This window comes from Nyctibius grandis, chromosome 3 (genome assembly GCF_013368605.1).
Source record: "Nyctibius grandis isolate bNycGra1 chromosome 3, bNycGra1.pri, whole genome shotgun sequence".
NCBI lineage: Eukaryota > Metazoa > Chordata > Aves > Nyctibiiformes > Nyctibiidae > Nyctibius > Nyctibius grandis.
The window spans coordinates 52,797,412-52,812,320 of record NC_090660.1 but is presented as its reverse complement, the minus strand read 5'-3'; the positions used below and the strand labels follow the sequence as shown (position 1 = coordinate 52,812,320).

Genomic DNA, 14,909 nt, shown 5'->3' with positions numbered 1-14,909 from the left:
CACTCGACAGCCCGGCCCCACGCCTCCGCGGGGCGCAGCAACACCGTTCCCTGAGCGGAGGCAGGAGCGCGGCCGGCTGCGCGAGCAGCGCCCTCAACCGCCAGCCCAACGCGCCCGGCCGCAGATGGCTGGCAGCGGGGAGGAGCGCGCATGCGCGAAGGAGCGAGCGGGCGCGGCGGGCTTTGGCGGCCGTTGCCCCGCCCCGCCCCGCCGCCTGAGGAGGGCGCGCGCCTGGGCGGGCGGGAGCGTGGCGGCTGGGCTGCGCCCCGGCGCGATGTTCGTGGCGCGCAGCATCGCGGCGGATCACCGCGACCTCATCCACGATGTCTCCTTCGACTTCCATGGGCGGCGCATGGCGACGTGCTCCAGCGACCAGAGCGTCAAAGTGAGCGGGAGCTGCCGGGCCTGGTGCCGGGGGATGCCGCGGCGCCTGCCGGCGGTAGCGCGGCGCCGGCGGTGCGCGGCCTACGGGGCTGCCGGGCGGGAGTCGGGGCGCGGCCGCGCGAAGCAGCGCCCCGCGCTCACCGGGGCGGCGGGGTCGGGCCGGGTCGCAGCCCTCCCCCTCGCGGTGGGCCTGGGCCTCCAGACGGGAGGGGCCCGTACCTCAGCGCTCCGCCGTGCCCCGCTGGGCCCGGGGAGCGAAGGGCCGCGCTCGGCGCCCGCGTCCCGCCCTGACCGCGGGGCGCTGCCGCGAACATGTTCCGGGGAAGGTCCCGGCTGCGGCCCGTAGCGAAACGCGCCCCCGGTGTGGGACTGTGGCGTCGGGGGCTGCGGGGGCAGGGTGCGTTCGCGCGTAAGGCGCGTTGGTTGTAAGCGCGTGTGTACACAAACGCATAGAAAAATACAACTTTTTTCCGACCCGTTGCTGCAGCTGAGAAAATATCCTTAAACTATTGCGGCTACAGGAGTGCTGGTTGTTCCGTTGATTCAGCTGAAGATCTGTATTTATTTAAGGGCACTAAGGGAAGAAGCTGCTGTTTCATAATGGAGGGGCGATAAGCAAAAGGCTGAAATGTTCTCGTGTGCTCTGGTAGATTAGGGAAGCTGTAGAATATTAGAAACCTTGATTTTACATTCCTTTAGAGAAAAGAAAATAATAGTAAATGAAAAGTTAATTGCTTTTTTCACTTTTTGTGTGTAGTGAGAAGACAGACAAAAATTCAAGAGTTAACACGGTTAGATTTAAGAAATGTAACTTGCAGAGAGCAGTCATATCTTTTGTTACACCAGGTAAATGATTGAGAAAATTGCTTTTCTATAGAAAGCTATGTCAAATTCAGGTCAGGATTAAAAACAAGTGAGCAGCCCCTTCTTCCTGAACACGTATTAAAAAGCAAACAAAAAAACAACAACGAAAAAAAGGCCCTCCAAAAAGTAAGCCAGACCCATGTCAGTCTTTGGTCTGGACTGACTACATAAAACTTGCAGCCTAAAAAGAATATTCTTAAGAAAGATGCCAAGAGGTAGGTAGAACTCCGAAAGTACGTTCTTTAGCATTACTTTCCAAACATCAGTATGCTTTATGAGACTGTCTTAAATTGTACTCCAACCAGAGTTCTAGAACATGTGTAAAACAGCAGAGATATGTCCATAGGTCCTGTTCTCACTAGATAGGCCCTGCAGAATAGCAGTGGAGGAGAAGTTGCGAAGATGGGCTGTGATGGTAACAACCAAGGTTGTATCAGAGATCCAGAATGGCAAAAGTGAGGTGACTTTCAGTAAAATTATATAGTGAATGAGTGACAAACAAGGAGTGGCTGCCAGGCTTCTAGAGGTGTGTTCCATCTGGTTAGATTCATTATTTCCTTCACAATTTTCCTGAAAAACTCATAAATATGTATGGGCAATCAAGAGAAAGGAAAGTTAAGTGACTTGTGTGTGGTTATAAATCAAGGCAGAAATATTAGAACCAGAAACAAGATCTGTTCCCCCACTAGCTTACTTTTCTTTTTGCTGTCCTGCTCTGACTTTGGGATGGTTGCCAGGAGCCACATCAGGGTTTTGGGACCACATCTGGGCACGTGCTGTGGTGAGGACCATGGGGGCTCTAGAGGGGAAACTAAGTAGCGTACTCATGGAACAGAGTGGATGAAGTGTTGAGAATTGTAATAATTTGTCTTCTATGAATAATTTATTGTTTAAAAAAGATAGACTTCATAAAACAGTGGATTTTGCAGGTGTATGCCTCTTCTGTCTACCTGTAGTAGGGCTGTTTTCAAGGTTGACTGAAGTGTGGTTGTATACTGAGCCAGATAGAGCTTTCCAGGTGTAAATGTTTAGTGGTGTGTGTATATGTATATATTTTTTTTTTTGTAATGGCTGTGTTTTGTAGTACTACTTAGTAAGCTTTATATACAGATTGTATTAATGTATTTTGATTTCTCAATAGGTCTGGGACAAAAGCGAAAATGGGGATTGGCATTGCACTGCCAGCTGGAAGGTTTGTATTTATAAAAATTACAGAGTTATAACCATAATTTCTCCTTCATTTTTAAACAAACAGACTTAGTTTTTGCTGACTTGCAGAGTAGAAATACTTTTGGTTTGTTGTAGATCTTGTATTTCTTATGGTAAAATACTTTCTTTCTGCTTTTATAAAACATCTTGTAATGCTTCTCGCTTAAAGCAGAGGCTAGCAGGCAGCCTTATATTACTAGTACATAGTTATGTTGGCAGACTTTGTTATCAGTAAACAGCAGTAACTGGTGTTTAGGGAGTTGGAAAACAGTACCTTCATTTTTAATTGAATATTTCCTTTTTGCATATTGTAAGACTTAAACAAGAAAGAAAAAAAGAAAAAGGAAGAGGCCTGGCTATTAAACGTTACAACATCTGACCTCTTTTTTTTTTTTTTTTCTTTTCCCCCAAAACTTTTTTGAGAACTGTGTCATATAGAGACTCTGGTTCATCAGGATAATTAGTGCATTGAGGTTCTTAATTGTCCTTAAACTTGTGTTTAATAGGACCACAATACAGTAATCTCTGTAAATGGAAATGCAAGCGAAGCTTTTGAATTCCCCTTCTCTAAAAAAATAGAAGCATTATGTTGACTAGGTATGAAAGAGGAGTTTCATGTAAAAAAGGACAAGATAAGTAAATCTCTGCATATGCTTCGGAAAAGTACAGGCAAACTAGAAGTGAGCATGGTAATGGCTGAAAATTGAAAACAAAGCTGTACTTTGTGTCAAGGCAGAATCTTGGCTTGGAACTTATGGTTTAAAGGAGTGATAAATAATGCCTTGAAATACACTTGTAATAATTGCTTTTTAACCATTAACTAATAGCAACAGAAGTTTGCAGTGCTTACAGGTATAAACAAATGCAACAGCTGCTGCGTAACTTTGAGCTTTACCAAAGAGCATAGGTTTCAGAGGAATAGTCTTACTGCTTCTTAGAATTTACTTCTGCTTCTGCAGAGAGTAATGAAAATGCATGATCGCTTGGACTCTAGAGTGTTTTGGTGTTATCTTGCAGACACATAGTGGATCTGTGTGGCGTGTGACATGGGCTCATCCTGAATTTGGGCAGGTCCTGGCTTCCTGCTCTTTTGACAGAACAGCAGCTGTATGGGAAGAAATAGTGGGAGAGTCAAATGATAAACTCCGAGGCCAGAGTCACTGGGTGAGACTTCAGCATATTAATTACAGTTTCTATGTGTTCTCATATAAACAGACTTACTGTGCGTCATTGATTTGTTTGCTTATTATAATGGGCTGAAGCTTTAAACTGTTTAACTTCCAGAATTAAACAGAAGACTGAACATGAAAATTGTTCTAAATACCAAGTTATTGGACATTTCTGGTTTTGCAATGTATATTCTATTTCTGAAACAGAGAAAGCACCCTGTTTCCTTCTATTAATATAAAGTGTTACTGATTTTGTCTATGTTTTGTTAATTTGTGGCAATATTCCAATATAGAGGAAGTGTTTTTACAGCATTTGGGGCAAACAACTAAATGGCAGCATTCAGGCCAATTAGTGTCCCTATCGCTGGTGTTTCTTAATCAGATGTTCCCTGGCGAACAACTTGGCAGACATGAATTCCCATCTACAATAGAATTAAAGTTGTGGGGTTTTCCTTCTGTGACAGAAGGTCATTTGAAACTGTCTCGTGCTGTTCTTTTTCATCTTTCAAACAATAGATCAGGTTTTGGGGGGGGAAATAGTTTGCTCAGAAGTGGATTTTCTGGGTAGCATTTCATCAAGGGAATTTTAGATCTAAACACATTGTTTTGAAGCTATTCTTCATGTGTAATCTTATATAACTCAGTATAGTATTCCTGCCACTAATGTTTTATTTTAAGTTGCTAAAATAGTTTTCTACTTTCTGCTAAAGTTTTCTAACATTAAAACACATAATTGTGAGGAGTTGGGTTGTCAGGACCTTTGGTACCCAGTGGGGTATGAAAGCTGACTTCTGAGTGCAGGAGGCAATTGTGATGCATAGTTCTCAGCTCAAACTCACACTTTCTTGGCAGGAGAGGAGACAACTTGAAAAACAAACGTTTACAATTTTTTCCTCTTCACTCTAGCTAATCTTCCTGTCAAATGTCTGCTGTATTCACCCGTTCCCTTATCAGAAATACTTGTTTTGATGCTTCTGTTGGAAAATGCTTCATGGTAAACTTCAGCAGCACTGAAATTAGAAAGCAGCGTTGCTAGGCGTCGCAGTTAGTATTGTCACCAGAATGAATGAAGAGGACAGCTTCAAACTACCTGTGGCCAATACTCTTGTATTTTATGCTTACGTTATGTAGGGTTTTTTTTTTTCTGAAAAGCATAATCTAAGCAACGCTTTTTGGTATCAGAACTTTGGTACCACTGTGAGTGTATCTCTTGATGCTTGAAATTGCATCAGCGCAGTGATTTGTCATTTCTCCAATTCATTGGTGTATAAAGATTTTTTTTTTTGTGGTGTTTATTTTTTTTTTAGTTCTTGATGGAAGAGGTAATGATCCTATGAAACGGTGTTGTCAGGCTTTCATTAGCCTTCCTTAGGGTATAAATTTTTCGTGGAAATTTCTAGTATTTCCTTCAAGAATTTCTGCCTCTCTTTACAGGTAAAGAGGACCACTCTAGTAGACAGTAGGACGTCTGTTACAGATGTGAAGTTTGCTCCCAAGCATATGGGTCTTATGTTAGCAACCTGTTCAGCAGATGGAGTTGTAAGGATTTATGAAGCTCCAGATGTGATGAATCTCAGTCAGTGGTCACTGCAGCATGAAATCTCATGTAAGCTGAGCTGCAGTTGTATTTCTTGGAATCCTTCAAGGTATGTTATTAAAACTGTAGGTTTTGCTTTGTGACTGCTTAAGCAGAAGAGCCAAAGAGTTCTGAAATTTTGTAGAATAAATCATAAAACATGCATGGAGAAGATGGAGTGTACATTACTCAGATCTGAAAGAAAGCTGCTAACATTTCTTTTAATAAAGCAAGTTTGGCAGAGCCAGAGAAGTGTTACAAAAAGTCCTCCTGTGCTCTGTGAGTAAATATACCCAGCTTAATTATTTTCAGCAGGTAATGAGCTAAAGAGCTACAGAGTGCTCTTTATTTATCCCACAAAACTTAACTGAGGTTTTAATGGGACAAATTGTTTATAAAGGGACAATTCCTGTCTCTTTCTTCTTTCCTTAAGAAAGGTGTTGCAAAAGGTAATAATTTTGGCAACTCTAACAAGGACACACACCCTTGCTGGTGTGACAGTGTATCAGGAACCACAAGAGTCTTGCTACCACAAATACAAAGCCTAAGAGTTGTTCTTGTAGTTATATCCTCAGGGGCTCAATGATATACTTAACCTTCTTGAACAGGAAGCAATCAGAGAGGAGTTTGATAGTTGGGTAGTCCCTGCTCAGAAGAACACATACAAGCAGAGGTTCTCCTTTGTTTCCCATCTCACATCCTCCCTCAGCAATAACAGAGAGGGAAAAACCATTCAGGGCTGAACTGCTTTGGATTCTGTTTGTCCAGAAGCACTTGATGGCTTTCCCCATAGACACAGTGGTCCATGTCTTGCTGATCCAGTTATTTTTCTTTTCATTAGTAGTAGTCTGTGCTGAAGGTTCAGAATACAGGCTTTCTCTCTAACGCATGGGATGGGGTTAAAAGCTGATTTAAAGACTAGAACGCGTCTACATTTAGCTTTTGTAATCTACCTTCCAAAACCTGAATGAAATCCCACTAAATCAATCGTTAAAAGTACTGCAAAGAATGCAGACTCTGCCATGAAACTTGTGGCAAATACTTGACTGCAGGTGCATATATAAAATCAATCCTACTCTCTGAGAGCATCATCTTGAATTGCCAAATAATATTCCTTAATGATTTCTCCTTAGTGGGTGTATAAAGTGGGCATTCAAAACAACAAAATGGAGATTGTACCGGTAACTGTGAATAGCACTTACTCACGTTTCCTTGTGATTTTTCTTTTCCTCTTGTGATTTTTTTTATTGTTATTGTTTTGTTTCCTTTATATATAATGTGTCTGAAATTTAAAAATGGCTTGGCGTACTTTCTGTGAAATCATTTGTAAATGTAACAGTATTTGTTTTCACCTTTTAGCTCTCGAGCACATTCTCCAATGATAGCTGTAGGAAGTGATGACAACAGTCCAAATATATTGGCTAAGGTTCAAATTTACGAATATAATGAAAATACCAGGTATGCTAAATGACAATATATAACATTTGTGGGATCTTAAAGTAGGTTGTAATATATGGCCTTTTATTTTATTCCTGTCATTAGAGGTGGAGTGGAGTAGTAAATAATTATAGCTTATTTCTGTCTCTGAGCCATTGGATGGGAAAGGAGAGGGAGACCTGAGAATGTTAACTGATTTTAACAGATGTGATACTGATAATTTTGTTCCATCTCAGTGCAGAAGTGCCAGTGTTCCTACCAGCATTTTAAAGGGAGAATTGTTGTTTCTGCTTCTACTAATTCATGTGCTTAATTTTGCACAAGGAATAGGGCAAAATTGAAATTTGAATTGTGTTTCACTAGGCACTGTTTTGTTCAAGGCAACCTTAAAAATTCTTTTAAAAGCTTGTTTATAATGACAGAAAGTCATGTGAATTACCAGCGTTCTGTGAAAGTTCAGTTTGTACAGTTCAGAATTCGGAACCAGAAAAGGCCAGGAAGTGTGTGCACAATCACTTTCAATTAAATGATGACAGAGGACTTGTGTTTCATTCAGGGTGATTGCTGTGTGAATGGAGCCGAGGTGTTTTGTGGATTTATGTCTGGCTTCAGACAATGTTCTCTGTGTATTAACAATAAAGAAAAGTTGTTGTAACTTATCTGATGGTAAACAGAAAATGGAATACATGTTTATCACACAGCGAAGGAGGCAGATAGCAGTCTGCTTAGAAGCACAGAAAATTTCGTAAGTTACTGAGATACAAATTCCCTTTAGATGTGTGAATGGAAGAAGCTCTTTATTTCCCTCTTCCAACTGTAGACAAAAATGTTCTTTGTACTGGAATCCTTGCTTTGTTGTATGATTTAGCATACTGTTGTTAGTAGCTACTGTATCTGATGCATTAAATTTGTGAAGAAATCGGCTTGTAATTATTACTTACAATTAACTTTATGTTACGAAAATATTTTTATTTTTGCAAGTCTCCTCATGTATACTAACCTCTTTTTCCCTGTTACGCTATGTCTTGTTTACATAATTTGCATCACTGGCAATTTTGATGGCACTAAAGGTTAATGTCTTGTGCTGTACAGGAAATATGCAAAAGCAGAAGCTCTGATGACAGTCACAGATCCTGTACATGATATTGCATTTGCTCCAAATCTGGGAAGATCTTTCCACATTTTAGCTGTAGCAACCAAAGATGTACGAATTTTCACACTAAAACCTCTAAGGTGAGCTTAAAAGGAAGATGGTTCGGTATGATGTGGTGCGTACTGTATAGTCTTATGCGAAGCAAAAGTAGTAACTTGGTGTATGCAGGATTGTTTTTGAGCAGCCTGATTTTTTAAGACGACAAGATTGTGAGCAAGTCTATAATTTTGTCTGAATATCTCTTAATACTCCTAATTTAGTAACAATTGTTATATAAACTCCTTGAAAGATGCAGTCCTCTTTGTCATAGTGTTCAAGCCCAGGCCTTTGAACAGTTGTGTGCAAAACTGTCACTTTTCTCTTAAACAGGAAAGAATTGACTTCATCTGGAGGATTAACAAAATTTGAAATTCATATTGTGGCACAGTTTGATAATCACAACTCCCAGGTGTGGCGAGTGAGCTGGAATATTACAGGCACAGTGCTTGCCTCCTCTGGTGATGATGGCTGCGTTAGGCTCTGGAAGGGTAAGGTCACCCACCTGAAATACATTAGCTTTGTAGTATGCTGAATATACTTGAGAAATTTTACTCAAAAAATAATTTTGGAGTAAAAGTTCATTTTAGATTTGTGAATGATAGATTTTTATATTTCTATTTACATTTCAGAAAAAGGAAGTAACTTTCTGTGCTGGAACATTTACATGATTTAGGCTGCTCTGAATAGTTGTTACTGTACCCTCAAGTTGTTTCACCAGATTAGAGCTGTGTAAAGTTGTCATTTTTAAAATTGACGTATGTACTGCATTACGATCTTTGCCTGCTGCTAAAACCAGAAAATTACGTTCAGTCACAGTGTTCAGGCAAAATGGCTTTTTTCCTGTCTAAATTCCCAGAAAGCAACAACAAAAAAACAGTGGCAGTTTCCTCATCCTTTCTCATTTGTTTCTCAGTATTTTAATAAAGGAAACTCATTCTTGCTACTGAGCAAAACTGAGTTTTAACTCGTGGATAGGCAGAGAATGTCAGACAGCTAAAAGGTCAGATCCTCAGCTGTTTGAAATTTATCTATTGGTATAGTTTTAGGTATATATATTGGAAGCACAATTCTAATTCACACCAGGTGCGTAGCAGTTGAAACATCATAGCTGTATCAAAAGCTGAGCTTCAGAAGAGAAACCAACAGTTTTTATATATCTATATTTGCAGCTAATTACATGGACAACTGGAAGTGTACTGGTATACTGAAAGGTAATGGGAGTCCAGTGAACGGTAGCTCTCAGCAGGGAATTTTTAATGCCTCTCTAGGTTCAGCCAATACAAGCCTACAGAACTCACTAAATGGATCATCTGCCAGCAGGTAGGTTAATTAGTAGAGACTGAAATTTCAGTAAAAGTCTCCTCTCTGAATCTTCTTAATTTCACTTAGCTTTCATGTTTGTTTTAGAAATTTTTTTTTAAAGTGGAATGTCATTTATTGCATGAATACTTCCACAGGCTCTTCTAGTTTTGCTTGGTGATGGTGTGTGTTATGCCAGGGTTAAGAGGAAAATGGCCAAAACCATAAGCCATACTGAATCATTCTGTATAAATAAGCAATGTAAACAACTATTTTCACTTTCAGTCCGTTTACATTATCAAAAATTAACTTTTCTGAAATAGTTTCAAACAAGGAGAAACTTTGTCATGCTGCTGTGTAACTGCCCTTTTGTTTTAGATGCATGTTTAAAAGTGAAGCAAAAATACCAGCAACAAATTCTGTTTTTCACTGGGATAATGTAGCAGAAAAGGAGGAGGAAAAGATACTTCATAATGTATGGTTTCAACAATCTTACACTACCGTTAGTTTACTTGCATTTTTGCAGGTGTAACATCAGCTGAATAAAAATTTTGGGTTTTTTATCTTCCTCATAGGGCATACTTATTGCAGATTAATTTGCTGTCTCTGTTTCATTTTTATTCTGTAATAATTGCTGTTTAGTAGGTAAATTTAACTGCCTCTTCTGAAAACCATTTTAATTTGGGCGCACCAAAATCTAGAAATACACTGAGCCCTGCATTTGTACAGTGGAGCGTGTACAATCAACTTTACAGGATGTGTCCTATGTAAGGACTAGCTGTGGCCAAATCCCATAGCAGCAGCTTCCAAGTTTTGTGGCCACCTTTATTTTTTTTGGGATGCCTTGGGATAGCCTCCATTGTCATCCATGTGCAGCTACTAATACGGCTTTTTCTTCAGTTTAAAATGCTCATCTGTACAGTACTATGACAGTTTGCTTTTGGAGAGTAGTCAATCCTGAGTGGCAGTTCTGGCTTCCAGATCCCTAGCTGCCTTGAACAGAGAAGGGCTTTCACATTTTCCTCCCAAGATAAATGGGAGAGCAAGAGGTGGTAAGGGGCCAAGTCTCCAGCCAGAAAGGAAGCCAAAATGATATTGGCCATCTGGTTCCAGGTGCTACTTAGTGTAGCAAAAAATGCTGAAATGCAGTCCTGTCTTGGAAATGTGATATCCAGAGCTATAAAACTGTATTTGCTTGGGCTCCTATAGGGACATACAGGCCATTTTATACCTCTTTAGCATAGGGTGTGGTTTCATAGTCTCCTTGTCTAAGACTCTGCTGCTGCTAGCAAGACAGCTACCCTACCCCCTATTGGTGGTTCTCCCCTCCCTGGAGTTTGTAGGAAGCCATTGTGACACTGAAACTTCTAGCATTATTTTAGACTCTCTCCATTGCTCTGTATTTTGAAAGTGTTGTTGCGTTTTGTTTTTTTTTTTTAAATAAATGATTCTTGGCTTCAATTTGGAATTAACTTTTTGTTACAGAATTAAGTTTGTTACTGTGGAATTTCAAAATATATGGTGTCTTGTCCTAGGATTGATCCTTACTATAAAAAAAGATGTACTTAACTACATGTTTTCTTCTGTAATCACATTGGCTTGAATTGCATTAAGCACAGTCGCTAACTTTTTTTAGTGTATTAACAGTTATAATGAAGATTTGTGTACTGATATTTGACTAAATTTGTATGCTACACAGAATTTATTTTGTCTGTGACTGTAGATGCTATGTTTCAGTGTCTGTACATTTAAACACTTAGATAAAGCAAAGGCAGATCTGGAAAACTTTGTTGAAGCACAATCACCAAACTGGATTTGTAATCAAAATAGTTTCAGAACAGATGATGTAGATTGTTGGAAAATAAGTCAGTAGGGCTATATTGTTATGTTGATGTAATTATGTGTCTAGATTTGTGATACAATTTCCATTCTCCGTTTGTATTATGTCCTTTTTAACAGAAAGCAGAGCTGATACCAAGCTAACTGGAGTAACTTTGGTGTTTTGCTGCTTGTTGCATGCACACAGGAATGGAAAACGAACTCCTTTTTCCCCTCCCCAACGCCGTTTGACCTCTCCCAAGACACCAGCAGCCTGCTAACTACTAAATGCTATTCAAAAAGCATTCTTAAAACACATTGTGTACGTTTTTTGTACTAGCCCGCACAATTTGATACTGTTGGAACTCCTGATAGAAAATATATTTGGAGAGGCTTCTTGTTTGGAAAAAAATCCACAGATAAACAACCCAAACCCCAAAACTTCCAACAAAACAGTTTTTTGGAAAGCTTGTCAAAAGACTAGTTTATGAGTAAAAATGACAGTTTTTGTCCTTGATTGGGATGGGTGGAGGGAAGTGACCATGAAAATAATTTTCATTAAAATTGTTTTTATAACTAATTTGTTTTGCAATTCATAGTGTCCAGCATTTGATTAAGATTCCTAAACATCACAAGTTTGTAACTGCTTTGTAATATATGAAACTGTTAGTTTTAAAGGAATAAGAAAACTGTGTTTTGACAATTGTACAGATGGTAGCTTTTTAATAGTTTGGTATTGCTTCATTTATAACTTAGTATGACTTCAAATAAACATTTTGTAAGTACTGTCATACTTTCTTCATCCTAAGAGAAGTACTTTTCCTGATATGTACTTGTACATTCCTATGGTAGTAATTCCATGGAGTAACTAAAATTCTCCGAGCATCGTATCCTAAAAAACGCAAACACTTCAGCCGTACAAAGGTTGAAACCAAAATACAGCTTGTTGTGAATTGTCCCATAATTTCACTAGTCGTATAGCTAGCTGTTTGCTTATGTAAGTCCACAGAACTGTAAATAAGACGGAAAACATCTGTAGGCCTCTAATATAGTTATTCTAAAATGCACAAGTATTACGGGTAAGTTCTGATAAAAACAGCAGAAAAATTCCATGAAATGGCATAATTCTGAGTCTTGCATTCACGAGGAATCTTAAATTTACTCTGAGAATTTTGCAGAAGTATGTAAATACATACAAAGACTGTATTTCATTGAGAGTTATTCTCTGTAAATGTATATTATTAAATTTTAAGTATTGTAAAAACGATGTTTTTACGTCTATTCTAGAAAAGTGCTGTGAAGTTAATCTGAATTAGATGCGTATGCAGAAAATGTACTTACGTAATATTTAAGGTATCTCTTGTGTCGCAAATGAAGCGTTACTAAAAGCTCTGTTAGCAAATTCCAGGAATTCTGGGAGAATGAAAGCCTGTTAATAGCTGTGCTACAACATCCTTTTGATTTCCAAAGCAATCTGTTCTTTTGTAAAAATGTGTACTAGGATGATTATTATGGTATTCTTTTCTATGAATTTCAGTGGAAAAGACTATTTTTTTCCTTTAAAGAAGTTTCCAGATTTGTCTTCATTTGAATTACAAGCCTTGATTTCTGCTATTATGTTCTATTGGTTTTGGCATGGATATACTAAAGCCTTTTTTTTTTTTTCCAGCATGTCTTTTCTCCCCTTTGGTTCTCCTTGTATTTACTACCTTTCTCTTTTTCTTGTTTTGTTGTTTGTTTTTTTTTGTTTTGTTTTGTTTTGTTTTGGTGTTTTGTTCCTTTATTAATTGTTTCAGGTATTTCTTTCCCCCTCTGGATTCCCCACGGGCTGGATCGAGATGGTCCAGTCATGCCCAGCTCCTTCCTCCTCCTCCTCTGATAGAGCACTCTTGCGATGCTGACACTGCCAGCCTCCAGTATCCTCACCCTCGCAGACGATGTGTATCTCGGCCTCTTAATCTATTACCTGAGAATGAAGGGGTTTAACATGTTACTTTAAATAAACTCTGAAGGGCCTTATTCTGGTGTTTGTGAATGCTTCCATTTCTGGCTGCCTTTGTATTTCTTCTCTCATACAGGAGATTTTAAAAAAATTGGGGACTTCATGCATGTTTTGCAAAACAAACTATAACATTTGGGACACGTTATTTATGTTTGTGTATCAAAGAAACATTTTAATCTGTACCCTTTGAACTATGGCAACACATACGAACAGTATTAACCATGAGCTATTTATGGAGTAGCTGACTTCAATGTGCCTGTCCTTTTTTCTTTTTTTTTTTTTCTTTTATTTTTGGAATCAGTTCAGTATGGTCTTTAGATTTTTTTCTTTTTGTATATTGCACTGACAAATGTGAAATACATTCTCAAAATGAAACATGCCTGCAAGAAGTTAAGTAACTAAAGGATGATATTGGATCAACTCAAAAGAAACAAAACCATTCCTGTGTATACTGCAGCAAAATAGTTTGGAGTGTTTGGTTACTTAAGAATTTTCCATCTTGCTGTATAAATATTTAAATTTTATAACTGTGGTTGACTAATAAACTTATTCTAAAAGGTCTGTATTAGTATGCTTTTTCTTGTAATAGGCTTTTTTTTTTAAAAAAAAAACAGACTCAGGTGTCCATTCTCATAGCTTTGCTTTTGTGAAGTCATGTGCCATTCGGGATGCACAGTTGCGTATTACATTTTTCTGCCACAGGGTGTGCTCTGACTTTTCTCGTGGGTGTACTAGAGTTGTTGGATTTCAAATTACCTCAAAATTGTTTTCCAGTGATTGAATAATTCACTTAGGCCGTTTTGAAGAAATAGTACTGACTTAAAAGCTTCCTGTTTTAGTGTGTCGGCACAGGAACAACATTGCATGCTGGCATTGACTCAAGCTTTGGCTGGTGTGAGACAGGCGGGAGGATAAAACTGGACGATTCCTACATGGTGGTGTTAGGGCCTAGCGTTACTGTACAGGATCTAGTTGCTGAGCTTGTTCAGCAGATCTTAGGGGGGAGGAAGGATAAAGGTGGGTTCTGTGCAGCAGAAACCTAAAGTGTAATAGTGTATTTCAGTGTGCTTCAAAATGGACTCACGCTACTTCCTGGACTAGACCACTAGTATAAGGAGAGGGCAGCCTGCATTCTTCCAAAACCACAGCAAGTGCTCGTGAGTTTTACTTGTATCCTGAAAACTTTATTTGCTCAGATGCTACATTTTTGCTCAGATACACCACATTTGTTTCTTGATCTATCCCTGAGGAATCTAGTTTTAATTTACTAAAAAACCTGAGAGGTAACGTGTTAAGGAGCGCTTGCTGACGGTGTGTGGAGGGAGGCTGCTGATAATTTTCAGCCAACAGGAACAGAACTGTGGGGGGAAAAAAGTTTAGTAAAAGCAGTACCAAGAAGTTAACTTTTAGAGAACCATGCCATACTTTGTATGGTAAACAACAGAAATCTTACATAATTAAAAAATAAGGTTTAAATGGTGGTAGAAAGTAACTATTTCTCTGTGGAAAAATGAGTCATTAAGAAAAAAAAAGATCAAAACTATTAAAGATATCAAAACTATTATACTAGGATTCATTTCTAAACCAGAACAAACTGTTTCTGGATATGCAAGCAGCAGAATATACTTTTGAAGGTTTAAGCCACTTGCAGAATTTCTGTCTTAACCCTTTAAAAGGTCATTCCCTTCAATACAGCAGTTATCTTTTTCTTACTGCACTTCTACTTGTAACAGGAAAAAAAATACGGCTCCTTCCTAAGCAGCCATCAAGAAAAGCAAGTTGGCAGTGTCTAGATACGCTGCTGTTTCCCAATGCTAAAAGTTTGTGCTGTGAGACCCTACAGTGCCTTGTCAGGTATGCCTCGATAACTGCAGTGTAACAAAAAGTAGTGTAAAATATATTAAAAGATAATTCTTTACATGTAACTATCCTTGATAAGCCAGATCTAAGGGAAATACT

General features: G+C 39.0%; 1 protein-coding gene across 1 annotated transcript in view; it reads left to right on the top strand.

Annotated features, from left to right (window-relative positions):
* The first annotated feature begins 208 nt into the window (after positions 1-208).
* Positions 209-14,909, top strand: part of CEP192 (centrosomal protein 192) — a 94,361-nt gene continuing 79,660 nt past the window's right edge. The window contains exons 1-11 of the mRNA XM_068397189.1: positions 209-385; positions 2,390-2,440; positions 3,475-3,621; positions 5,061-5,272; positions 6,562-6,660; positions 7,732-7,872; positions 8,162-8,319; positions 9,001-9,151; positions 12,745-12,928; positions 13,790-13,967; positions 14,684-14,804. Of these exons, the coding sequence (XP_068253290.1) occupies positions 275-385; positions 2,390-2,440; positions 3,475-3,621; positions 5,061-5,272; positions 6,562-6,660; positions 7,732-7,872; positions 8,162-8,319; positions 9,001-9,151; positions 12,745-12,928; positions 13,790-13,967; positions 14,684-14,804 (1,553 nt within the window). The 5' untranslated portion in view covers positions 209-274. The remainder of the gene's footprint in view (positions 386-2,389; positions 2,441-3,474; positions 3,622-5,060; positions 5,273-6,561; positions 6,661-7,731; positions 7,873-8,161; positions 8,320-9,000; positions 9,152-12,744; positions 12,929-13,789; positions 13,968-14,683; positions 14,805-14,909) is intronic.